This window comes from Scyliorhinus canicula, chromosome 26 (genome assembly GCF_902713615.1).
Source record: "Scyliorhinus canicula chromosome 26, sScyCan1.1, whole genome shotgun sequence".
Classification (NCBI taxonomy): domain Eukaryota; kingdom Metazoa; phylum Chordata; class Chondrichthyes; order Carcharhiniformes; family Scyliorhinidae; genus Scyliorhinus; species Scyliorhinus canicula.
The window spans coordinates 9711223-9737738 of record NC_052171.1 but is presented as its reverse complement, the minus strand read 5'-3'; the positions used below and the strand labels follow the sequence as shown (position 1 = coordinate 9737738).

The following is a 26516-nucleotide window of genomic DNA, read 5'->3' as shown; positions in this document are numbered from 1 at the left end:
AGGCTGTTTTCGTTAGAGAGAAGAAGGTTAAGAGGTGACTTAATTGAGGCATACAAGATGATCAGAGGATTAGATAGGGTGGACAGTGAGAGCCTTTTTCCTCGGATGGTGATGTCTAGCACGAGGGGACATAGCTTTAAATTGAGGGAAGATAGATATAGGACAGATGTCAGAGGTAGGTTCTTTACTCAGAGAGTAGTAAGGGCGTGGAATGCCCTGCCTGCAACAGTAGTGGACTCGCCAACACTAAACGCATTCAAATGGTCATTGGATAGACATATGGATGATAAGGGAATAGTGTAGATGGGCTTTAGAGGGGTTTCACAGGTCGGCGCAACATCGAGGGCCGAAGGGCCTGTACTGCGCTGTAATGTTCGATGTTCTATGTTCTACTGGAATTCTTCGAGGACATAACTGGTAGAATTGATGAGGGGGAGCGAGTGGATGTGGTATATTTGGATTTTCAGAAGGCTTTTGACAAGGTCTCACGGAACAGATTAGTATGTAAATTAAAGCACATGGGATTAGGGGTGGCGTATTGAGGCGGATAGAAGCAGACAGGAAACAAAGAGTAGGAATTAACGGGTCTTTTTCAAATTGGCAGGCAGTGACTAGTCACCTCAGGGATCGGTGCTAGGACCCCAGCTATTCACAATATATATTAATGGTTTGGACGAGGGAACAAAATGTAACATCTCCAAATTTGCAGATGACACCAAGTTGGGAGGGAGGGTGAGCTGTGAGGAGGATGCAGAGATCCTTGGACAAGTTGAGTGAGTGGGCAAGTGAATGGCAGATACAGTTTAATTTGGATAAATGCGAGTTATCCACTTTGGTGGCAAAAATAAGAAGGCAGCTATTATCTGAATGGCCATAAATTAGGGAGAGGGGAATGTGCAACGAGACCTGGGTGTCCTTCTGCACCATTCGCTGAAGGTAAGCGTGCAGGTGCAGCAGGCGGTAAAGAAGGCTAATGGGATGTTGGCCTTCATTGCGAGAGATTTCGAGTATAGAAGCAGGGATGTGTTGCTGCAATTATACAGGGCCTTGGTGAGGCCACACCTGGAGTATTGTGCGCAGTTTTGGTCTCCTTCTCTGAGGAAGGATGTTCTTGCTCTCGAGGGAGTGCAGCGAAGGTTTACCAGACTGATCCCAGGGATGGAGGGAGTGTCTATGAGGAGAGATTGACTCGGTTTGGATTGTTCTCGCTGGAGTTCAGAAGAATGAGGGGTATCTCAGAGAGACGTATAAAACTCTAACGGGACTACACAGGGTAGATGCAGGGAAGATGTTACCAATGATGGGTGTGTCCAGAACCAGGGGTCACAGTCTGAGGATTCAGGGTAAACCATTTCGGACAGAGATAAGGAGACATTTCTTCCCCAGAGAGTGGTGAGCCTGTGGAATTCATTACCACAGGAAGTAGTCGATGCTAAAACATTAAATATATTCAAGAGGCGGCTGGATATAGCACTTGGGGAGAATGGGATCAAAGGCTATGGGGAGGAAGCAGGATTAGGCTATTGAGTTGGATGATCAGCCATGATGGTGATGAATGGCGGAGCAGGCTAGAAGGGCCGAATGGCCTCCTCCTGCTCCTATCTTCTATGTTTCTATGTTTTCTGTGTGGCAGCCCAGATGCCATTTGGTGCGTTGGGTTCGTGTCATTAAGCTGACGGATTCAGCGACATCCCCAGGACCTCTTGTCTGCTCACCACCCTCCCCACCCACCCCCCACGCACACACAACTCTCTCCCTTACCCCCCCCACCCCCCACGCACACACAACTCTCTCCCTGACCCTCCCCCCCCACCCATCCACCTCCTCACACACCATCAGACACACCCACCTGATATAATCTGCGAAGTTTCACCGGCCACCCTGGCAGGAATCTCATTGAAGGTGCGGTTGCCCTAAAGTGGCAGAGAGAGAGATAGGGCACGTTGGCACGTTGGCACGTTGGCACGTTGGTTGTGATTCACACGCATACATGCACATGCGCAGACACGCATGCTGTGCACACATGCTCACAGGGGTACGCATGCACACACGCAGATACTCAAGCGCACACATGCACACATGCACATTCATTCATGCACACACGTACACGCAAGCACACATATGCACACGTATGTACATATACACATGCACGCACTCATTCGAAAGACACATTTGAACCCATACACATTCATGCATACACACACACACAGGTGCATGCAGGCATGCATACACACACATACACACAGGGGCTGGTTTAGCTCACTGGGCTAAATCGCTGGCTTATAAAGCAGACCAGCATCACGGTTCGATTCCCGTACCAGCCTCCCCGGACAGGCGCCGGAATGTGGCGACTAGGGGCTTTTCACAGTAACTTCATTGAAGCCTACTCGTGACAATAAGCCATTTTCATTTCATTCACACGCAAACACACATACATGGACGTGCATACATGTGCACGCACACATGCACATACACACACACCCACACATGGTCATTTGCACAGGCACACACACAAGTGCATACACACACACACACACACACACACGCGTGCATACACACACACACGCATGCATGGCGCACACGCTCGGAATCCAACCCGACCCGCGAATGGACCACGTTACCTTTTGTAGGGAATTCGTCAGGTTCATTTGCGAGACGGCGTCGAATGTTATGAAGAGGGCCTGAAATTCAGGAGGCTGGAGAGAGATGGAATGGAGAGTGTGATCGCTTGTGGAGCATCGGACACCACAATGTTTAACCCGCGGCAAATCATTCACTCTGTCGCCGCGACAACCGCCAACAGTGCAGAGCCAGGATCGAACCGGCTTCAAGGCACTTCCATCTCCCTTCATAGGATGTGAGCGCCGCTGGGCTGGGCCTGCGTCTGTTGCCCAGCCCTAATTGCCCTTGAACTGAATGGGCCTGTCAGCCATTTCTGAGGGGGGCAGTTAAGAGTAAACCACACCGCTGTGGGGGTCTGGAGTCACATGTAGGCCGGACCAGGTAAGGACGGCAGATTTACTTCCGTCAAGGACATTAGCGAACCAGGTGGGTTTCTGCGATGATCGATGATAGTCGCCATGGTCATTATTACTGGGATTAGCGACAATTTGCGAAGGTAGGAAAGGAACAGCACGGTAGCACGGGGCAGCACGGGGCAGCACGGGGCAGCACAGTAGCATGGTGGTTAGCATAAATGCTTCACAGCTCCAGGGTCCCAGGTTCGATTCCCGGCTGGGTCACTGTCTGTGCGGAGTCTGCACGTCCTCCCCGTGTGTGCGTGGGTTTCCTCCGGGTGCTCCGGTTTCCTCCCACAGTCCAAAGATAGAACATAGAACAGTACAGCACAGAACAGGCCCTTCGGCCCTCGATGTTGTGCCGAGCAATGATCACCCTACCTAAACCCACGTAACCCTTATACCCGTAACCCAACAATCCCCCCATTAACCTTACACTACGGGCAATTTATCATGGCCAATCCACCTAACCCGCACATCTTTGGACTGTGGGAGGAAACGGGAGCACCCGGAGGAAACCCACGCACACACGGGGAGGACGTGCAGACTCCACACAGACAGTGACCCAGCCGGGAATCGAACCTGGGACCCTGGAGCTGTGAAGCATTGATGCTAACCACCATGCTACCGTGAGGCCCACCGTGAGATGTGTGGGTTAGGTGGATTGGCCATGCTAAATTGCCCGTAGTGTCCTAAAAAGTAAGGTTATGGGGGGGGGGGTTGTTGGGTTACGGGTATAGGGTGGATACGTGGGTTTGAGTAGGGTAATCATTGCTCGGCACAACATCGAGGGCCAAAGGGCCTGTTCTGTGCTGTACTGTTCTATGAACGAGGAGCAGAATGAGGAGTGAAAAATCAGTGATGGTCCAGTCATCAGAGAGCAGTAAAGAGATTGAGCCGTAACTTCATATCTCGATGGTGCTCTTTGCGCAAAATTCCAGAACGGAGCAAACTGTTAATGTTGCAATCCGGTCACAATGATATGCGCGCAGTGGGTTAGCACTGCTGCCTCACGGCGCCGATGACCAAGGGTTCGATCCCGGCCCTGGGTCACTGTCCGTGTGGAGTTCGCACATTCTCCCCGTGTCTGCGTGGGTCTCACCCCCCACAACCCAAAGATGTGCCGGGTAGGTGGATTGGCCACGCTAAATTGGAAAACATTTTTAAATTAAGACGTTCACGATGCAACCTTGTCAGTGATCGCTTTGGTTACCAATTGAGGAAATTGGTTACCAATTATTCTGAGGTATATTTAAGAATCGGTTTCAACCCTGTATGGGGGAAGCGAAACGGGAGTCTGTGCCAATGTTCTCTGGATTTCGGGAATAAACCGATATTAAGGGAAGATCGGATTCAGAATTTGTCTGGGCTCAGTGGTTAGCACGGCTGACCCACACCTCCAGGGTCCCGGGTTCAATTCCGGCCTTGGGTCACTGTCTGTGCGGAGTCTGCACGTTCTCCCCCATGTGTGCGTGGGTTTCCTCCGGGAGCTCCGGTTTCCTCCCACAGTCCAAAGATGTGCCGGTTAGGTGGATTGGCCACGATAAAATTGCCCCTTAGCGTAGAAAAGGTTAGGTGGGGTTACTGGGTTATGGGATAGGGTGGAGGCGTGGGTTTGAGTGGGGTGCTCTTTCCAAGGGCCAGTGCAGACTCGATGGGCCCAATGGCCTCCTTCTGCACTGTAAATTCTATGATTCTATGATTCAAGGCGATGTCCAAACACTCCTTACCTCTGTGTAATTAACATTGAGCTGTAGGTTATTGGCCGCTGATTGGACTGGCTGACAGCCAATACAGGCACCATCTTTCAGTGTAGCATTTATCTCCCCTTGAAGCTTAGTCAGGTTGACTGCCAACTGTCTCTGCGTCTCCAACAGTGAGGCCTGGGTGGAGCGGACCGTCACTAGGTCGGACTTCACTTTGCCGAAGTCTGCAAGCCAAACCCTGGTTAAGAAAGAGCTCCACAGGAAATTCTCAGCACATGCACCCGAGGAATACTGTCGGCCCATAAACGCCCCCTCTCCCAGGCCAGCCTTGTGTACGCGCCACCCCCCCTTGGGCCGTGAAGTTCAGGCCCACAAGTGCCCAACACGGTAGCACCGTGGTTAGCACTGTTGCCTCACAGGGCCAGGGTCCCGGGTTCGGTTCCCAGTTTGGGTCACAGTCTGTGCGGAGTCTGCACGTTCTCCCTGTGTCTTTTTTCAAAACAAAATTTACAGTACCCAATTCTTTTTGTTCCAATTAAGGGGCAATTTAGCGTGGCCAATCCACCTAACCCTGCACATCTTTGGGTTGTGGGGGCGAGGCCCACGCAGACACGGGGAGAATGTGCAAACTCCACACGGACACTGACCCGAGGCCGGGATCGAACCCGGGACCTCAGCGTCATGAGGCAGCAGTGCTAACCACTGCGCCGCCGTGCCGCCCTGTTCTCCCCGTGCCGGCGTGGGTTTCCTTCGGGTCCCGAAAGACGTGCTTGTAAGGGTGAATTGGACATTCTGAATTCTCCCTCCGTGTACCCGAACAGGCGCCGGAATGTGGCGACTAGGGGCTTTTCACAGTAACCTCATTGCAGCGTTAATGTCAGCCTACCCGTGACAATAATAAAGATTATTATTATTATAACGCATAACCCAGCGACAGATTATTTCGCTGATGGATATAAAACTCACTCGGGGGAGGAAATCACAGTAGGCCTTGTTCTCGAGGGTGGTTGGCAGTGAACAACAAATGGCAGCCTTGGCAACAAGGCCTACACCCCAAGGCTGCACAGTAGCATAGTGGTTAGCACAGTTGTTTCACAGTTCCAGGGTCCCAGGTTCGATTCCCGGCTGGGTCACTGTCTGTGTGGAGTCTGCACGTCCTCCCCGTGTGTGCGTGGGTTTCCTCCGGGTGCTCCGGTTTCCTCCCACAGTCCAAAGATGTGCGGGTTAGATGGATTGGCCATGATAAATTGCCCTTAGTGTCCACAAAATGTTAAGTGGGGGTTACTGGGTTACGGGGATGGGGGAGTACGTGGGCTTCAATCGGGTGCTCTTTGTAAGGGCCAGTGCAGACTCGATGGGCCAAATGGCCCTCTTCTGCACTGTAAATTCTGATCTATGAAGGCAGAAGTTAAACATTTGCTTCTGGGCCCAATATTTCTTAATGGTTCCTCGAACGATCAGCACCAAGTTCTCCTCAGGAAACCTCAAGGAGATTTTCTGATTTTGCAGACATTTCTAAAATGGTGAGAACGAGCATTTCAACATTCCCAGTGACAAAACAAATTTTGGGTGTGGTGCACGGAATGTGGTACTTTCTGCACCATCATTGTGGAGGTGCCATTGCTACGTCGCATGTTGTTGGAATGACTGACGCATGTCGAGTCACGCAGCAAGAGTTTCCACACTACAGGCCCAGCCTTGGGAGAGCAAGCTAACTGTGGTCTGTCTAACGTGTCACCAAGCCTTCAGGAGGCCTGACCACGGCCAACGCAAGATCAGAGCAAGACAAGAGAAAGATGAGGCCAAAGCAGGATAACAACAAGACCAGCACAAGACAAACACAAGGACAACACAAGACCAACACAAGACCAACACAAGGATAGCACAAGACCAACACAAGACCGACACAAGGACAGCACAAGACCAACACAAGACCAACACAAGACCAACACAAGGACAGCACAAGACCAGCACAAGACCGACACAAGGACAACACAGAACCAACACAAGACCAACACAAGGACAACACAACACAAACACAACACCAACACAAGACCAACACAAGACCAACACAAGGACAACACAAGACCAACTCAAGAACAACACAAGACCAACACAAGAACAACACCAGAGCAACACTAGATCAAGACAAGGATAACACACGAAGAACACAGGAACAACACAAGACCAACACAAGGACAACACAAGAACAACACCTGAACAACACAAGACCAACACAAGAACAACACAAGACCAACACAAGACCAACACAAGGACAACATAAGACCAACACACGGACAACACAAGACCAACACAAGAATAACACAAGACCAAGACAAGGACAACACAAGACCAGCACATGACCAACACAAGACCAACACAAGACCAACACAAGGACAACGCAAGTACAACACAAGATCAACACAAGGACAACACAAGACCAACACAGGACCAACACAAGTCCAACACAAGGACAACACAAGACCAACACAAGGACTACACAATACCAACACAAGACCAGCACAAGACCAACACAAGGACAACAGAAGACCAGCACAAGACCAACACAAGGACAGCACAAACAACACAAGGACAACACACAAACAACACAAGGACAACACAAGACCAACACAACACCAACACAACACAAACACAACACCAACACAAGACCAACACAAGGACAACACAAGACCAACACAAGGACAACACAAGACCAACACAAGGACAACACAAGACCAACTCAAGAACAACACAAGACCAACACAAGAACAACACCAGAGCAACACTAGATCAACACAAGGACAACACGCGAAGAACACAGGAACAACACAAGGACAACACAAGACCAACTCAAGAACAACACAAGACCAACACAAGAACAACACCAGACCAACACAAGACCAACACAAGGACAACACAAGACCAACAGAAGAATAACACAAGACCAACACAAGACCAACACAAGGACAACACAAGACCAACACAAGGACAACACAAGACCAACACAAGGACAACACAAGACCAACACAAGGAGAACACAAGATCAACACAAGTAAAATGCAAGACCAACAAAAGAAGACCAACACAAGACCAGCACAATACCAACACAAGACCAACACAAGAACAGTACAAGGACAACACAAGACCACCGAATAACAACACAAGGACAACATACAAACAACATAAGACCAACACATGAGCAACACAAAAAGAACACAACACAAGGTCAACACAAAATCAACTTAAGACCAACACAAGAACAACATACGAGCAACACAAAACAACTCAAAAACAACACAAAACAACTCAAGATCAGCACAAGAACAGAACAATGAAAGACCTAAGCAAGACCAACACAAGACCAATACAGGAGCAACACAAGATCTACACAAAAGTAATACAAGAACAACAGAAGAGCATAAGACCAAAACAAGAACAACACAAGATGATTATAAGGACAACGCACGAGAAACACGAGCACAACACAAGAACAAGACAAGACCTATACAAGGACAGCGCAGTGATGACACAAGTACAGCACAAGAGCAACACAAGGACAGCACAGCACCCACACATGGACAACATAAGAGCAGCTGGAGATGCACAGCAACCTGGAAAGTATCACCCAGGCTTCTCACGACCATTTGCTGTTTAAGGTGCCAAAAGTCTGCAGCTGTTGAAGAAGAATGTTAACTACCCTTCCCACTGTAATGAAATGTATTGTACTGTGTATTCACTGAGTAAACAGCTAACATGGAGGGGTGTGAGCTGGCAGTGGCCAGAGCTGGTGGAAGGGGCAGCGCCACGTTGGCATGGTTCCTGCCCACAGAGGTCCTGAGGGCAAGGCAGCGAGCGGCTCCAGAGAAATGGGCGGCGCCACCTTTAGCAAAGCAAGGCCTCCACTAGGCACTTGGGCACCTTGGGGAGAGTGGCCTTTGGCTTGGCACCCACAGGGCATGACAGCGAGCAAAATGGCAATCAGCGGCCTTCAAAATAAATTGCCCAAAAACCGACACGAACAACAAATTTTCAGAGGCTCACAATGCGGCCTACTTATATCTGCACAGGGACCTGTCTTCTGCAAGTAAAAGGAATAGGTCCAGGCGCTGCACCTTTTTTTCAAAAATATAGCTCCCGAAGACATTCTCTCGGGCAAACCATGAACCAATCAGAGTTGACTTGCCAACCAATCAGCATCGATTCCTCAGCTATAAACTGTTGCTCGCTTTGAAATCTCGCCTTTCTCCTCATGAGTGCATGATGAAAAGGATGTCTCGATTCTCTTTCCTACAAATGCTAAAGTGCACGTGAAACGTGAACATTCGAGGCTGCGGCCCTTATCGGAGGCTGCAGTGACGCGGCGCGATGGTCAAAGCGGATAGCGTGAGTTACCTTGTATTCTCTGCATAACCATTGTCAGCACGGGGGTGATGGTTGGGGCCAGTGCGTCCTGGATCGTGAAGCCAAGTGTCTTGTTTAAATCTGCATCGAATCGGTCAGGGAAAATGGTTAGACGTCAAGCAGAGTGAGAAAGACCCAGGGCTAAGCCTGGGGTGCCGGCCCATCTCACTTCCCCTGTAACAGACACTCGGATCCAAAGAACATGAGACTGGGGTCAGCATAGGAAGACCATACAGTGTATACCCCAAAGGACCCTGCAAGCAAACATCAAGACTATCAGCTGTTTATTATTGAAATAACCAGGGAGCCGGTTTAGCTCAGTTGGCCGGACGGCTGGTTCGTGATGAGGAACGAGGCCAGCAACGCGGGTTCAATTCCCGCACCGGCTGAGGTTATTCATGAAGGCCCCCCACCCCCCACCCCTCCCTTCCTCAACCTTGCCCCCTCGCTTTAGGTGTGTTGATCCTCAGGATAAATCACCACCAGTGTGGCGCAGTGGTTAGCACTGCTGCCTCATGGCGTTGAGGACCCGGGTTCCACCCCAGCTCCCAGTCACAGTCCGTGTGGAGCTTGCACATTGTCTGCGTGGGTCTCACTCCCACAACCCAAAGATTTGTAGGTTAGGTGAATTGGACACAACTAAATTGCCCCTGACAATCCTCCAGGCTACACAGGTCCAGAGGATTGGAGTATACAGACACAGGGGTTATGCTGCAGCTTTACCAGCCCCTGGTTAGAACCCACTTGGAGCCACTGTGAGCAGTTCTGGCCACCACACCTCAGGAATATACAGACACAGGGGTTATGCTGCAGCTTTACCAGCCCCTGGTTAGAACCCACTTGGAGCCACTGTGAGCAGTTCTGGCCACCACACCTCAGGAATATACAGACACAGGGGTTATGCTGCAGCTTTACCAGCCCCTGGTTAAACCCCACTTGGAGCCACTGTGAACAGTTCTGGGCAACACACCTCAGGAAGGATAGTTTGGCCTTGGAGGGAGTGCAACGTAGGTTTACTAAAATGATACCCAGATTACAGAGGTTGAGTTACGAGGAGCGATTACACAAATTAGAACTGTTTTCGCTAAAATTTAAACGGTTAAGGGGTGATCTGATCGAAGTATTGAAGATATTAACAGGGAAAGACAGGGTGGATAAAGATAAAGTATTTCCATTTGTTGGAAATTCTAAAACTAGGGGGGATAGTCTAAAAATTAGGGCTGGACCGTTCAGGAGAGATGTTAGGTAGAACTTCTTCACTCAAAGGGCGGTAGCGGTTTTGAACTCTCTCCCACAAAGAGCAGTCAAAGCAATATCAGTTATTCATTCTAAATCTGAGATAGATTTTTGTTGAGCAAAGATATTGAGGGATATGGGCCAGAGGAAGGTATATGGAGTTAGGCCACAGGTCAGCCATTGATTGGCGGGACAGGTTCGAGGGGCTGAATGGCCCACTCCTGTTCCTATGTTCCTTGGACCCAGATCCCACATGCATGCTTCTTATTTGATGCATTTCATCCATTTTGCTCACTTAATGGTATAACATAGAGATGATCTCACTCACCGTCAAGGTCAGTGAGCGTCTGATTTTTTGGCACTGAGAACTGATTGGCAATCTTGGGTATAGCCTGAAGTAAAGACAGAAGAATGGTCAAGGAGCTGCATAAAGCAAGGTTAAAGTCAGACGGAGCAGCAAATTTATACAAAGCCTATTGAGAGCACAGCCCTGATACTCTGTGCCGTTTTCGAAAAGAGCATTGATGAGAAAAGACACATATCAACAAAACTTTTCGCCCTGGATTCATCAGGGCACATGGCAAGAATGCCAAATGTAAAGCGAACAACAATTTGTACCACCATGAGAGGAGAGCGCTGACCAGTTGGCGACTGGACACTGATTGGTAGAGAAGTGCTGTGAAGAATGCACTAGTTGACGGATGTTGGACAGTTAACTGCGCAGCTTTGCTTAAACTCAAAGTCAAATTTGATACAACTAAAGAAGACTTTTTTTTAAATTGCCTTTCCAACTGGGACGTGATTGGATGGAGATTGCGCAAAAACAAATGGTGTGGAAATAATGCGACTCAGGAGAGAAGGGGGATAGCAACGCCCGTTAGATTGGAGCCTGGAATGGAAAGGTGATCAGATGCTGAGTAAATTGCGCCCAACGTCAGTGGGGTTTAAGAGAATGAGAGTGATCTCGCTGCGGCATACAAAGTCCTGCAGGGTGGAGATTCTTTCTGCTCGTGTGAGAGTGTAAATATGATGGATGTATGGCCTCTCAGGGAATTATGGGACATGGGAGAGAGGGCGGAAATCAGCCACGATTCTATTGAATGGCAGAGCAGGCTGGAGGGTTTATTTCTACTGCTCTTTTTTTTGTTCTGATGCTTAAGTGCAGCTATATATAGCCACTGAGAGGTATCAGCTGGAGGCTATGAATGTTTCTTATGTAGAGGCTGTGAACTGAGGGGTGGGACCCTTTGCAGCATGAGCAGGTACTGAACAGGCGATTCTTGGGGCACAGTTTGCATGGAATTATCGTGATTCTCACCTTCACGATACCCTCCGCGTACGCCGTCACGTCACCGATCGTCTCCTGAATGGCGGTCACACTAGAGTCCATTGCGTCGGTCACCTTCTGGTTCACTGTGAAGGCACAGGCAACACCGGCCCTGAAAGCCGATTGGTGGAAAGCATCGGTGAGACGGGAACGCGGCTCCGCCCCTCCCGCCCGTCGGTACCTGCCCTACGTCGCCCGCGTGGCCCGCCTCTACCCGCCTGCCCGCCAGCCTGCCTCCTCACCGGGCTGAGACACACGCCATCTCAGGCCGAGCCAACCTGTTATTAGGCTAACGTCAGATTCAACACTCAACAATTGGAAATAATACCCACTTCTCTGCACTTGCACCCTCTTACCCATCAACTTTCAAACTGGTCCGCCTCCCTGTTTAAGCACATCCCCCTGTGCATACATGAGTATTGTTGAAAAAGACACATCCTGTCAAATCTTTTTAATCCTGCACTCATCTCGAAAAATCTGCGAGACCGCTTATTGCCTTACCTGCCCAACCACTGCCAGTTCACCAGCCCCAGCTACCCGGCAATCTCTCCCTCATAAGAGAAAGAATCTAACCGTATCCCCGTGACATTCAATGGCATGACTATCGCTGAATCCCCCACAATCAACATTCTGGGGGTTACCATTGATCAGATACTGAACTGGACCCAGCCATATGTGGCTACCAGAGCAGGTCAGAGGCTGGGAATCCTGCGGAGAGTAACTCACCTCCTGACTCCCCCCCAAAGCCAGTCCACCATCTACAAGGCACAAGCCAGGAGTGTGAGGGAATACTCTCCACTTGCCTGGATGAGTGCAGCTCCCAACAACACTCAAGAAGCTCAACACCATCCAGGACAAAGCAGCCCTGCTTGATCGGCACCCCATCCACAAACATTCACTCCCTCCACCACCGACGCACAGTGGCAGCCGTGTGTACCATCTACAAGATGCACTGCAGCAACTCACCAAGGCTCCTTAGGCAGCACCTTCCAAACCCACGACCTCTACCATCTAGAAGGACAAGGGCAGCAGATACCTGGGAATCCCACCACCTGGAGGTTCCCCTCCAAGTCACTCACCGCCCCGACTTGGAAATATATCGGCCGTTCCTTCACTGTCGCTGGGTCAAAATCCTGGAGCTCCCTCCCTAACAGCACAGTGGGTAGATCTACACCTCACGGACTGCAACGGCTCACCACCACCTTCTCACCGATGCCCACATCCCACAAAAGATTAATGAAAATAAAATAGTCACTTGGTAGTACACAACTTGAGTATTGCTGAAAAGACACGTCCTGTCAAAGCTTTTTTATCCTACACTCATCAGGGCAAATCTGCGAGAATACCAAATCGTAAAAGGAACACCGATCCATGCTGTATGAGAAGGGAGTGCTGTTTGGTTGATTGTGAGCCCACTTTGCCAACCAATCAGCACGCTCTTCTCATGCTCTATAAATTGTTCCCGTTCAGATTTGGCGTTCTGGAGGATCTGCTCTGATGAGTGCACGGTGAAGAAACTTCGACAGGATGTGTCATTTTGCAGCAATCCCCTCCAGTCCACCCACCAGGCCCCAACGTGAGCCCAAACTGAACCGTCCTCTTCGGCGGCACTCTTTATTCAGCCCATCTACCAGCCCGTCGCCCCCCCCACAACCCTCAAATTGCCTTGAGGGCCCTCCTTCTCGGATGGACTCACAGTATAATGAGAGTGGTCATCAGCAGAAAGGTGGCGAGGGTGTTGCGTTGGCAGTCTGTCGACCCTGTACGCTCCTTCACTTGCCCCCCGCAGTTGTTGCAACAGCGGCAACAGCAGAAGAACAGGCCCACGAGGGGCACGAAGACGAAGAAGAGCACCCCGATAATGAGGGAGACGAGGTAACCCGCCTCGTATTTCACCACCTGGAGAGAGAGAGAGAGAGAAAGAGTGAGGGCACCGGGTCAACGCAACGCCGACCTCTCCTTTATCCCGGCGGCCAATATTTACCCCCTCAATCAACGTCGCGGAAAGCCCCACCCCCCCGCCCCCGTCTGCGATTTGCATCTGGGATCCTGCTGTGCACACATTGGCTTTTTTAGCCATGCAGTTACGGGTAGCGGACGTCACCGGCAAGCATTTATTACCCATAATCCCCCCCCACCAGGGACTGATTGGGTTGACCACCTTGCTGTGATGGATCTGGAGTTACCTGTAGGCCAGACCAGGTAACGAGGGCAGATTTCCTTCTGCAAAGGGGCATGAGTGAACCAGATGGGTTTTTGCGACCATCGATGGCAGTTTCACCGACGCACAGTGGCAGGCGTGTGCGCCATCTACCAAGATGCACTGCAGCAACTCGCCAAGGCTCCTTCGACAGCACCTTCCAAACCCACGACCTCTACCATCTAGAAGGACAAGGGCAGCAGATACCTGGAGAACCCCACCACCTGGAGGTTCCCCTCCAAGTCACTCACCGCCCCGACTTGGGAAAATATCGGCCGTTCCTTCACTGTCGCTGGGTCAAAATCCTGGAGCTCCCTCCCTAACAGCACTGTGGGTGTACTTACACCGTAGGCAGTGCAGCAGCTCAAGATGGCGGCTCACCCCCACCTTCTGAAGGGGCAATTAAGGATGGGTAATAAAAACTGGGCCTAGCCAGCATTCTGTGAAAGGATTTAATAAATCACCTTAAATCCAAGTCCCCACCACCAGACTGGGCCCAATAGGAACAATCGCTCCCTATTTAATCTGTCCAGGACCCTCCTGATTTTAAATACCTCGAGAACAACTCGTCGGGAGATGGTGACGTTCTGGTGGCTTTGACAGGTTGTATGTGGAGAGGATGTTTCCTCTTGTTCGAGAATCTAGAACTAGGGGGTCACTGGCTTAAAAATAAGGGCTGGCCTCTTTAAGACGGAGCTGAGGAGAATTTATTTTCTCTCGGAGGTCCATGAGGCCTCTCGCCCTCAAAAAGTGGTAGAGGCAGATGAATAGATTCTTAGTTAACATGGTGGGGGGGGGGGTGAAAGGTCATCGGGGGTGGCCGGAAATGTGGGACTGAGGTTCCAATCGGATAGGCCATCGTCGTATTGAGTGGCAGGACAGGCCCAAAAGCCTGCTCTGCCACTCCTACTCCTAGTTCGGACGGCTCTAGGCCTTCCATTCATGAATCGTTGGCGTACATCTGAGATGGCTGACTGAACCTCGGTTTAACGTTCCATCTCCCAAACAGCGTCTCCGACAGTGCAGGAGCCCCTCCTCCCAACCCCCATGCCTCAGCGACTCAATCGGAGTTTGCACTTAGTGTCCAGAGTGCGGCTCACGACCTTGGGGGGGGAGGGGGGGGGGGTCAGAGTTCAAAACATTACCAGTAATGCAGTATGTTCCTGTGGGACGGAACAGAACCTAACAGGGTATATTTCATTAAAAGTATTTCCTTGTTGCTACTTCTTACTTTTGAACAGGTTTTTCAGGCTGAACAAAGACCAAAGTTGGCTGATCTTCTCTCTGTTGTCATTCAGTCGTCAGAACAACAGAAGCCACTTCGCAGTTTTGGAAATGTCACATCTCGCTGAGGAGACACTACCAGACGAGCCGGGAACTGAACAGCCCGACTTCAAAGGGAGCTACACTTGCATTTGACAAGCCCCCGCCTGCTCACGGAGCCCGTGAGTCTCCAAAGACAATGGCCTCCCGGCCACCAGAGCCTCAACAAATGGCGCCTCTTTTGACCCATCATGGCTGAGGCGTTATCAGCCGGGTACACAATGCCAATTTGGCCAAGTTGGCCAAATAACCTTTACTGGAGGTCATGTGAAGAAGAACGGTCACTGCGGGGTGTTGAACAAGGTAATATTGCCACCCCCGGGCAGCGATACAGCCTGCTGCTTTAACACCTGACTAGGAGGCCATGCACAAGGAGCTCTGTCACCAGGTTGGTCACCATCTACTCTCCCTCAGCCGAACATCCCGCCCCATTGTTTCCAACCTGATTCATCCCCAGGTGCCGATTTCATCGTGTGAAAGCCCCACAATTAGGAAAAGCGAATTTGACAAAGCCGGGCTTTAGGCCGCCAATCTCCGTAAAGAAATCCCTCACGGGACTTTGATTCTGGACTCACATGAACCAATATTTACTTTCTCTGTGGCCCACCACATTAAGATAAAGCCCTCTTTTCTTTCTCTGCCCCTCGCTTTATTAGAAGCGTGCAGAGGGGGATGTTGTCGAGGCCTTTGAATGCTTGCAATAAATTAACCCTTCGAGTTCGTCCTACTCTGGGCCTGCTGTGGGTTTACTCGGAAGGAATTGGATCAGATGGAAACTGGGAGTATGGGAAAAATGCCGCCATCCATTAAACTCAAATTGCCTTCCTATTGATGGGAAACTAGAGCATTTTGAACGTACGCCCTCCTACACACAGCACTTACCTTAAGTGGCTCAACCGACCGATCCTTCAATAGTCCCACAATAATATCTGGAGCGGGAGGGGGGGGGAAAGAATGAGGTAAGTAAAAATAACGCACACCAGATGTTGATCGACCGTACCCGCCGTAAGAACTCAAAATGCGTTCTCTTCACGTCTGTTATGAAATATTCCGAGATTTCTTAACAAAGCAAGCGCAAAATCGAAGATTGGCCTTCAAAGTGGGGCCGCAGTCGCCTCCTGCGACAGACAATGATGACTAATCTTTTCTTTACCCCTTCTTGGGATGGGGCAGGGCTAGCATTTGTTGCCCATCCCCTAATTGCCCCTGGACTGAGTGCCTCGCTCGGCCGTTCAGGGGGCAGCTAGGGGGTCAACCACATTTGCTGTGGGGGTCTGGAGTCACATGTGGGCCCAGACCAGGTAAAGGTGGCGGATTTCCTTCCCTGAAGGACGTTAGTGAACCAGTTGGGTTTTAACAACAATCCATGAGGGTCATCATTACTGGGATTAGTGCCAATTCCCGATTTATCCACGGAATTCAAATTGCTCCAACTACCCTGGTGGGGTTTGAACCCGTGTCCCGCAGACCGTGAGGCCGGACCTCGGGGTTACTGGTACAGGGACGTTACACTGCTCCAGAAAGAGTTTTGAAGGTACAATATCTTGATACTATCCCCAAACAAACAAATCCAAGTTTCCCAACTTTTAGGAACTGCTTGGGGAGCTTTAAGAACATAGACGAACAAAGGAAAATTACAGCACAGGAACAGGCCCCTCGGCCCTCCAAGCCAGCGCCGATCCAGATCCTCTATCTAAAACTATCGCCTATTTTCTAAGGATCTGCATCCCTCTGCTCCCTGCCCATTCATGTATCTGTCTAGATACATCTTAAATGACGCTATCGTGCCCGCCTCTACCACCTCCGCTGGCAATGAGTTCCAGGCACCCACCACCCTCTGCGTAAAGAACTTTCCACGCATATCTCCCTTAAACTTTCCCCCTCTCACCTTGAACTCGTGACCCCTACTAATTGAGTCCCCCACTCTGGGAAAAAGCTTGTTGCTATCCACCTTGTCCATACCTCTCATGACTTTGTAGACCTCAATCAGGTCCCCGCTCAACCTCCCTCTTTCTAATGAAAATAATCCTAATCTACTCAACCTCTCTTCATAGCTAGCGCCCTCCATACCAGGCGACATCCTGGTGAATCTCCTCCGCACCCTCTCCAAAGCATCCACATCCTTCTGGTAATGTGGCGACCAGAACTGTACGCAGTATTCCAAATGTGGGTGAATCAAAGTCTTAGACAAAACCAAAGCCTTGGTAATGTTCTCTATTACCTTCTCCATGGCAACACATTGGCCACTAAGGGTTAAGTTTCCAAATCATGGTGGTTTGAAATGTGAGAAAAACGTCAGCGAGATGTCTCACTGCGAGATTCAGGTGATGAGGGCGCAGTGGTTAGCACTGCTGCCTCACGGTGCTGAGGCCCGGGTTCCATCCCAGCCCCGGGTCACTGTCCTTGCGGAGTTTGTAGATTTTCCCCGTGTCTGCCTTGGTCTCACCACCTCCTCCCACCTCCTAACGAGGTGCACAAGGCTGAGTCACTCTTACACAATAGAAGTTCAAAACAGATTAGCGATGTTCTGTCACTGCCATCACGTATGTCTTCAAAGGCCAAATGTCAAAACCACTACAAGGAAGAAATTCCATTTATATCTTCAAAGCTTTCTATTCAAGACCACCTGTAGAGTGTCTGGGGCAAATGCCTTCTAGCTGACATAATGGAGCAGGCTGTTTACATACAGTCATTACCTCAACAGCCGAATCTTATTTCCCTTCAGCTCTGAAAGCGGTCATGATTGACGGGGACAGTGCAGAGGGAGTTTTACTCTGTATCTAACACCGTGCTGTACCTGTCCTGGGAGTGTTTGATGGGGACAATACAGAGGGAGCTTTACTCTGTATCTAACACCGTGCTGTACCTGTCCTGGGAGTGTTTGATGGGGACAGTGCAGAGGGAGTTTTACTCTGTATCTAACCCCGTGCTGTACCTGTCCTGGGAGTGTTTGATGGGGACAGTGTAGAGGGAGCTTTACTCTGTATCTAACCACGTGCTGTACCTGTCCTGGGAGTGTTTGATGGGGACAGTGTAGAGGGAGCTTTACTCTGTATCTAACCCCGTGCTGTACCTGTCCTGGGAGTGTTTGATAGGGACAGTGTAGAGGGAGCTTTACTCTGTATCTAACCCCGTGCTGTACCTGTCCTGGGAGTGTTTGATAGGGACAGTGTAGAGGGAGCTTTACTCTGTATCTAACCCCGTGCTGTACCTGTCCTGGGAGAGTTTGATGGGGTCAGTGTAGAGGGAGCTTTACTCTGTATCTAACCCCGTGCTGTACCTGTCCTGGGAGAGTTTGATGGGGTCAGTGTAGAGGGAGCTTTACTCTGTATCTAACCCCGTGCTGTACCTGAGCTATGATACTGTTATTTAGAAAGAAAACAGTTGATGAAATGCTTCAGTGGAGTATGTAACAATGGGGATCGACTAAAGGCTACTTCATTGCAATGCCACAGAATCAATAACCCTCCGGTGTTCCGCGTTACTGAACACAAGTTTCTAAAGTTCAGTGCAGGGTCAAAGTGTACCACTTCACCCTTGACCCCGCGCCTCACGAAGCTTTTTGAAGCTTTTTCAGCTGAATATGAATGGAATAACCCATAATGTTGCAACTGGCCCCGCCCACCCGTCTCCCAGGGAAACCCCACACGCGTCAAGACATGGCATTGTCGAGCGATCCTGCCAAGCGGCCCGGACAGACGGCGTGCTAAGCGTCAACAACAGCCGAGACCTGTGGGAAAGGGGTTGGGCTGGACAGCGTCCAGGTAGCGGTTGACCATGTCGTACAAGGGCTCGAGCGAGCCGCCGTCTCCGTCCAGCCGTTGGAAGTTACTTTGGAGCACGGTTTGGAAGGCCAGTTCGTCAGCCGTGCAGTTCGGCGACACGGCCCGCGTGGGGCCGAGGAAAGCCGCCGCCAGCAACAGGCACGCCGGCATCCCGAATCTCGCCATCTTCCCAGGATCCCGGCTCAGCATTCCTCAGGCACCTCGATGCTGTGAAGAGAAACAAGGGAAATAATTCCCCATTTAATCACGCAGCCGGTACCCAAAAGGCTTTTTGTCATATTCTTACACTGGCTGCGGGCCTTGATGGCTAGGCCCCAGCATTTATTGTCCATCCCTAATTGCCCCTTGAGAGAGCGGTGGTGAGCAGCTATCTTGAGGCGCTGCAGTCTGTCGTGTTAAGCACACTGAGATAACACGGGCTGCAACTGGATGCAGCTTTACCTGAGGAATACTCCACACCTTGAGGTTCGTTCGGTGTGATTTATAGAAGCTGTCACACAGTTAGCTCAATCTCTGTGAGTTCCACTCTCTGCTGACCAAAGTGTGATTAATCTGTCTGACTAGCTTTTAGCCACGTGCCGTAGGTGTTATGTGATGTGTACACCCTGACTCACACTGTAGATGTCCCCAGTGGAAAGAGGCGGGTGTGAGTGCCTCGTGCCTTTTATAGTGGGAATCCACCCCCAAGTGTTCTGCCTGCTGATTGGTTATGTCCTGTTCTCTGTGTTTATTGGCTGCCTGTCTGTATCTCATTATGTGCATATCATGACAACCCTCTGACAGTGCGGCACTCCCTCAGTACTAACCCTCAGACAGTGCAGCACTCCCTCAGTACTAACCCTCTGACAGTGCAGCACTCCCTCAGTACTGACCCTCTGACAGTGCGGCACTCCCTCAGTACTGACCCTCTGACAGTGCAGCACTCCCTCAGCACTGACCCTCTGACAGTGCGGCACTCCCTCAGTACTGACCCTCTGACAGTGCAGCGCTCCCTCAGTACTGACCCTCTGACAGTGCGGCACTCCCTCAGTACTGACTCTCTGACAGTGCGGCACTCCCTCAGTACTGACCCTCTGACAGTGCAGCAATCCCTCAGTACTGACCCTCTGACAGTGCAGCACTCCCTCAGTACTGACCCTCTGACAGTGATGCACTCCCTCAGTACTGACCCTCTGACAGTGCGGCACTCCCTCAATACTGACCCCCTGACAGTGCAGCACTCCCTCAGTACTGACCCTCTGACAGTGCTGCACTCCCTCAGAACTGACCCTCTGACAGTGCGGCATTCCCTCAGTCCTGATCCTCTGACAGTGCAGCACTCCCTCAGTACTGACCCTCTGACAGTGCAGCACTGCCTCAGTACTGACACTCTGACAGTGCAGCACTCCCTCAGTACTGACACTCTGACAGTGCAGCACTCCCTCAGTACTGACTCTCTGACAGTGCGGCACTCCCTCAGTACTGACCCTCTGACAGTGCGGCACTCCCTCAGTACTGACTCTCTGACAGTGCGGCACTCCCTCAGTACTGACCCTCTGACAGTGCAGCGCTCTCTCAGTACTGACCCTCTGACAGTGCAGCACTCCCTCAGCACTGACCCTCTGACAGTGCAGCACTCCCTCAGTACTGACCCTCTGACAGTGCAGCACTCCCTCAGTACTGACTGTGTGTGTGAGTTGGTGAGTGGCTGCAGTGCATCTTGTAGATGGTACACACGGCTGCCACTGTGCGTCGGTGGTGGAGGGAGTGAATGTTTGTGGGTGGGGAGCCGATCAAGCGGGGCTGCTTTGTCCTGGATGGTGTGGAGATTCTTGAGTGTTGGTGGGAGCTGCACTCATCCAGGCAAGTGGAGAGTATTCCCTCACACTCCTGACTTGTGCCTTGTAGATGGTGGACAGGCTTTGGGGGGAGTTAGGAGGTGAGTTACTCTCCGCAGGATTCCCAGCCTCTGACCTGCTGGGGTAGCCACAGTATTTATATGGCTGGGTCCAGTTCAGTGTCTGATCAATGGTAACCCCCAGGATGTTGATAATGGGGGATTCTGGGATGGTAACGCCATTGAATGTCAGGGGGCGATGGTTAGATTGTCTCATTGGAGGTGGTGATTGGCTGGCACTTGTGTGGCGCGAATGTTACTTCGAGTTCTAGGCCGGAATTCTCTGGCCACACGGGCAGCCCGCCTCCGGGATTCCCTACGGAATGGGGTGACCTCGACCGGAAACCCCATTGACAAGTGGTGCGGGTCGAGAGTCCCCACCACCTGCGATCGGTGTGCCGCCTCCCGCAGCTGAGCAGCACCCGGTTTAGATCCTGTAGGGTTGTAGCGTTGACCTTGGGTAGGGTGCTCTTTCCAAGGTCCGGTGCAGACTCGATGGGCTGAATGGCCTCCTTCTGCACTGTAAATTCTGTGATTCTATGAAAGGAGGCCACTCGGCCCATCGTGTCTGCGGCAGCCACCAAGACCCGATCGATTCTAATCCGATTTCCCAGCAAGATGCGGCGTGTCAAGGGCTTATCTTCTGAAATGGTGCGAGTGGGGGCGAAGGCGGTGGGGGTCGGGGGGGGGGGGGGGGGGGGGGGGTGGGGGGTTGGGGGTGGGGGGGAATTCTAAGGAATGGGAATTAGCAGGGAGCATAGTCCCGAACCTTCGCTCCCGGCCTGGGGAGATTGACGCCTGCATCCCCGGTGGAGGGATATTTCACCCAAATGCGTTCTTTCGTATCCGAGTTGTCGGCACATTACCAGCCAGGAAACGTGTTAAGTCCTGTCTCTGCTGGAGCACACCAGTCATTTTCAAACGGATCTGGACAGGGAGCGGGGCCTCCCTGTGGAGAATCGTCGGTCGCTTGGCAGGAACTCCCAGAGTTAACTTTCAAAGCACTCCACAATCGGCTCCTCGGGGGGTGAGGGGGGGGGGGGGGGGGGGGGGGAGACACAGAACTCTCCAATTTCCCCGAGCAGAGATAACAGTGCCCCTGGCTGCCCGCGTAAACACGGTGGGAGGCCTCCTTTGCTTTGGACCTCAATTGGAACCTCTTGTCCATACCCCCCCCCCCACACACACACACACTTCCAGAAGTGACCCCTCGTGAGGGAGTCTAGAAGTGGTTTCAATGGGGTCTCTCCCATTCCAGGTGGGAACGAGGCAAATTTATTTTGCCTCAGAGGATTCGGTGGGTGCTGCCTCACCCCACCCCCCCTCCAACCCTCTCCTCAGAGAGCAGTGGGAGGGGGGGGGGGGGGGGGGGGGGGGCGCGGGTCATTGAATATATTCAACGATGGGTTCGACAGATTTTTGATCGTCGAAGGGGTGAGGGAGGGAGGGCGAGGAGGAGAGTGGGGGGGGGGGGGAGCGCGCTGAGGCGAGATTAAGGCCACGTCGTGGGGCTAGCAGAGGGGATTGGAGGGACAGAGTGGTCTGCGTCTCGTAATAACTGAGGGGGGGGGCGCGTTTCACAACCGCCGACAGCAGGCCTCGAACCGCTTCTTCACCACCCCACCCCCTCCCCGGGTCTGCGGCAAAGGGAAAATCATTGACAGGAAAGAGATTCTCACCTGGCCCGCTGCTCCCAGGGCGAATCCTGTCTGAAGTGAGGCTTAGTTTTGCCAAGTTCTTTGAGGAAAAAGTTTCCTGGTCGGGAGGGGGGTGGGGGGAGCCCAGAGTCTGAACGTAAACCTGTTGGACAGGTTGGAATTGTGTCTCAAGGGCGGAACGGCCTCCGACGAAAACAAAGGGAAGCTGGAGGATGAAAATTTGACAATCAAACGGAGCCAGTTCCTTCAGCGTTGCTCACCCGAGGGTGTGGTAACATCGGCAGCCCAGGCATTGCTCTGCGCCTTAATTACACCTCCCAAAGATCTCTTTCAACCTGTTTGGGCCCGTGCGTCACAGGTTCAAGACCAGACAGATAACGCACGAGTTCGTGAGTCAGGGACTTGCGAATCGGAAAACCGACCCCCGCTCGCCAAGGGATGGGGCGGTTTTGAATTCAGCCGCCATCTCGGGGAGGGCGATTGGGATTATCGCTCGAATCGCATTTCCACTTCGTCGCGTCCCCCCGCCCCCACCACGACCTCAGGAGCTGAGGTATCGGGCGCCTGACTTGAACTCGCTCGAAGGCCGTTTTGCTTTGAGGTACAATCAGGTCCACGGTTAACGCCAACCCGCCATCCACTGCCTGACCGGCTGAGTATCTCCAGCAGTCTCTGGCCGGGACTTCCCCATCCCGCCAGGCCTAATTTTCCGGCACGCCGACAGCGGGATTCTCCATCCCGGCAGCCGGCCAATGGGGTTTCCCATTGTGGGCACCCCCACTCCCTCGGGAAACTGCGCAAGCGCGCGTGCGATGCCGACAAAGGGGAGCATCCCATTGACGGAGAATCCCGCTGTCTGGATTTGCGTACCATTCATCAAGGTCTGGGGGGGTTTCCGGAAACATCCACGGGTTTGGTGGGGAGGCTCAGCCGAAGTTGCGCAATTGGAGAACTGCCATGAAGCAGCCTGTCCAATCAGGCGGGGTTCTCCTCGTGTTGGCTGCTCCTCGCATCCCGAGCCAGCCTCCGATTGGACATGCCGGGAAGATTGGTCCTCAAAGGGAAAGGTTGGGCGCGGGCCATGGGGTCAGAGGGCAAGAGTGGCAGCGGCCATGGAGAGGAAGGCGAGTGTGGAAGAGGGCGGAAGGAGTGAGTGTGAAAGAGAGAGAGGTGTGTGTCAGAGAGAGAGAGGCGTGTGTGTGAGGGAGAGGTGTGTGAGTGTGTGAGGGAGAGGAGTGTGAGTATGTGAGGGAGAGGTGTGTGAGTGTGTGAGGGAGTGGTGTGTGAGTGTGTGAGGGAGAGGTGTGTGAGTGTGTGAGGGAGAGGTGAGTGAGTGTGTAAAGGAGAGGTGTGTGAGTGTGAGGGAGGGGAGTGTGAGTGTGTGAGGGAGAGGTGTGTGAGTGTGTGAGGGAGAGGTGTGTGAGTGTGTGGGAGAGGTATGTGAGTGTGTGAGGGAGAGGTGAGTGTGTGAGGGAGAGGTGTGTGAGTGTGTGTGAGGGAGAGGTGTGTGAGTGTGTGAGGGAGAGGTGAGTGTGTGAGGGAGAGGTGTGTGAGTGTGTGAGGGAGACGTGTGTGAGGGAGAGGTGTGTGAGTGTGTGAGGGAGAGGTGTGTGAGTATGTGAGGGAGAGGTGTGTGAGTGTGTGAGGGAGAGGTGAGTGAGTGTGTGAGGGAGAGGTGTGTGAGTGTGTGAGGGAGAGGTGTGTGAGTGTGTGGGAGAGGTGTGTGAGTGTGTGAGGGAGAGGTGAGTGTGTGAGGGAGAGGTGTGTGAGTGTGTGTGAGGGAGAGGTGTGTGAGTGTGTGAGGGAGAGGTGACTGTGTGAGGGAGAGGTGTGTGAGTGTGTGAGGGAGACGTGTGTGAGTGTGTGAGGGAGAGGTGTGTGAGTGTGTGAGGGAGAGGTGTGTGAGTGTGTAAAGGAGAGGTGTGTCAGTGTGAGGGAGTGGTGTGTGAGTGTGTGAGGGAGAGGTGTGTGAGTGTGTGAGGGAGAGGTGTGTGAGTGTGTGAGGGAGAGGTGTGTGAGTGTGTGAGGGAGAGGTGTGTGAGTGTGAGGGAGAGGTGTGTGAGTGTGTGAGGGAGAGGTGTGTGAGTGTGTGAGGGAGAGGTATGTGAGTGTGTGAGGAAGAGGTGTGTGAGTGTGTGACGGAGAGGTGTGTGAGTGTGTGAGGGAGAGGTGAGGGAGAGGTGTGTGAGTGTGTGAGGGAGAGGTGTGTGAGTGTGTGTGAGGGAGAGGTGTGTGAGTGTGTGAGGGAGAGGTGACTGTGTGAGGGAGAGGTGTGTGAGTGTGTGAGGGAGACGTGTGTGAGTGTGTGAGGGAGAGGTGTGTGAGTGTGTGAGGGAGAGGTGTGTGAGTATGTGAGGGAGAGGTGTGTGAGTTTGTGAGGGAGAGGTGAGTGAGTGTGTGACGGAGAGGTGAGTGTGTGAGGGAGAGGTGAGTGTGTGAGGGAGAGGTGTGTGAGTGTGAGGGAGAGGTGTGTGAGTGTGTGAGGGAGAGGTGTGTGAGTGTGTGAAGGAGAGGTGAGTGTGTGAGGGAGAGGCGAGTGTGTGAGGGAGAGGTGTGTGAGTGTGTGAGGGGGAGGTGAGTGAGCGTGAGGGAGAGGTGTGTGAGTGTGAGGGAGAGGTGTGTGAGTGTGTGAGGGAGACGTGTGTGAGTGTGTGAGGGAGAGGTGTGTGAGTGTGTAAAGGAGAGGTGTGTCAGTGTGAGGGAGTGGTGTGTGAGTGTGTGAGGGAGAGGTGTGTGAGTGTGTGAGGGAGAGGTGTGTGAGTGTGTGAGGGAGAGGTGTGTGAGTGTGTGAGGGAGAGGTGTGTGAGTGTGAGGGAGAGGTGTGTGAGTGTGTGAGGGAGAGGTGTGTGAGTGTGTGAGGGAGAGGTATGTGAGTGTGTGAGGGAGAGGTGTGTGAGTGTGTGACGGAGAGGTGTGTGAGTGTGTGAGGGAGAGGTGAGGGAGAGGTGTGTGAGTGTGTGAGGGAGAGGTGAGTGAGCGTGAGGGAGAAGTGTGTGAGTGTGAGGGAGAGGTGTGTGAGTGTGTGAGGGAGAGGTGTGTGAGTGTGTGACGGAGAGGTGTGTGAGTGTGAGGGAGAGGTGAGTGAGTGTGTGAGGGAGAGGTGAGTGTGTGAGGGAGAGGTGTGTGAGTGTGTGAGGGAGAGGTGTGTGAGTGTGTGAAGGAGAGGTGAGTGAGTGTGAGGGAGAGGTGAGTGAGTGTGTGAGGGAGAGGTGAGTGTGTGTGTGAGGGAGAGGTGTGTGAGTGTGAGGGAGAGGTGAGTGAGTGTGTGAGGGAGAGGTGTGTGAGTGTGAGGGAGAGGTGAGTGAGTGTGTGAGGGAGAGGTGAGTGAGTGTGTGAGGGAGAGGTGAGTGAGTGTGTGAGGGAGAGGTGTGTGAGTGTGTGACGGAGAGGTGTGTGACGGAGAGGTGTGTGTGTGTGTGAGGGATAGGTGTGTGAGCGTGTGAGGGAGAGGAGTGTGAGTGTGTGAGGGAGAGGTGAGTGAGTGTGTGAGGGAGAGGTGAGTGAGTGTGTGAGGGAGAGGTGTGTGAGTGTGTGAGGGAGAGGTGTGTGAGTGTGTGACGGAGAGGTGAGTGTGTGAGGGAGAGGTGTGTGAGTGTGTGAGGGAGAGGATGTGTGTGTGTGGGAGAGGTGTGTGAGTGAGAGGTGTGTGAGTGTGTGACGGAGAGGTGTGTGAGTGTGTGATGGAGAGGTGAGTGAGTGTGTGAGGGAGAGGTGAGTGAGTGTGTGAGGGAGAGGTGTGTGAGTGTGTGAGGGAGAGGTGTGTGAGTGTGTGAGGGAGATGTGAGTGTGTGTGAGGGAGAGGTGTGTGAGTGTGTGAGGCAAAGGTGAGTGTGTGTGTGAGGGAGAGGTGTGTGAGTGTGTGAGGGAGATGTGAGTGAGTGTGTGAGGGAGAGGTGTGTGAGTGTGTGAGGGAGAGGTGAGTGAGTGTGTGAGGCAAAGGTGTGTGTGTGTGTGTGTGAGGGAGAGGATGTGTGTGTACGTCTAAAA

The 26516-nt window shown here is 52.2% G+C and overlaps 1 protein-coding gene across 1 annotated transcript in view; it reads right to left on the bottom strand.

The window, feature by feature from the left end:
- Nucleotides 1-22800, bottom strand: part of LOC119957483 (prominin-2-like) — a 56561-nt gene extending 33761 nt beyond the window's left edge. Inside the window, exons 1-10 of the mRNA XM_038785577.1 lie at nt 22551-22800; nt 18941-19202; nt 16093-16139; nt 13384-13586; nt 11679-11799; nt 10689-10752; nt 9116-9205; nt 4748-4947; nt 2622-2696; nt 1850-1913 (exon numbers count right to left, since the gene is read on the bottom strand). Of these exons, the coding sequence (XP_038641505.1) occupies nt 1850-1913; nt 2622-2696; nt 4748-4947; nt 9116-9205; nt 10689-10752; nt 11679-11799; nt 13384-13586; nt 16093-16139; nt 18941-19184 (1108 nt within the window). The 5' untranslated portion in view covers nt 19185-19202; nt 22551-22800. The remainder of the gene's footprint in view (nt 1-1849; nt 1914-2621; nt 2697-4747; nt 4948-9115; nt 9206-10688; nt 10753-11678; nt 11800-13383; nt 13587-16092; nt 16140-18940; nt 19203-22550) is intronic.
- Nucleotides 22801-26516: the final 3716 nt, after the last annotated feature.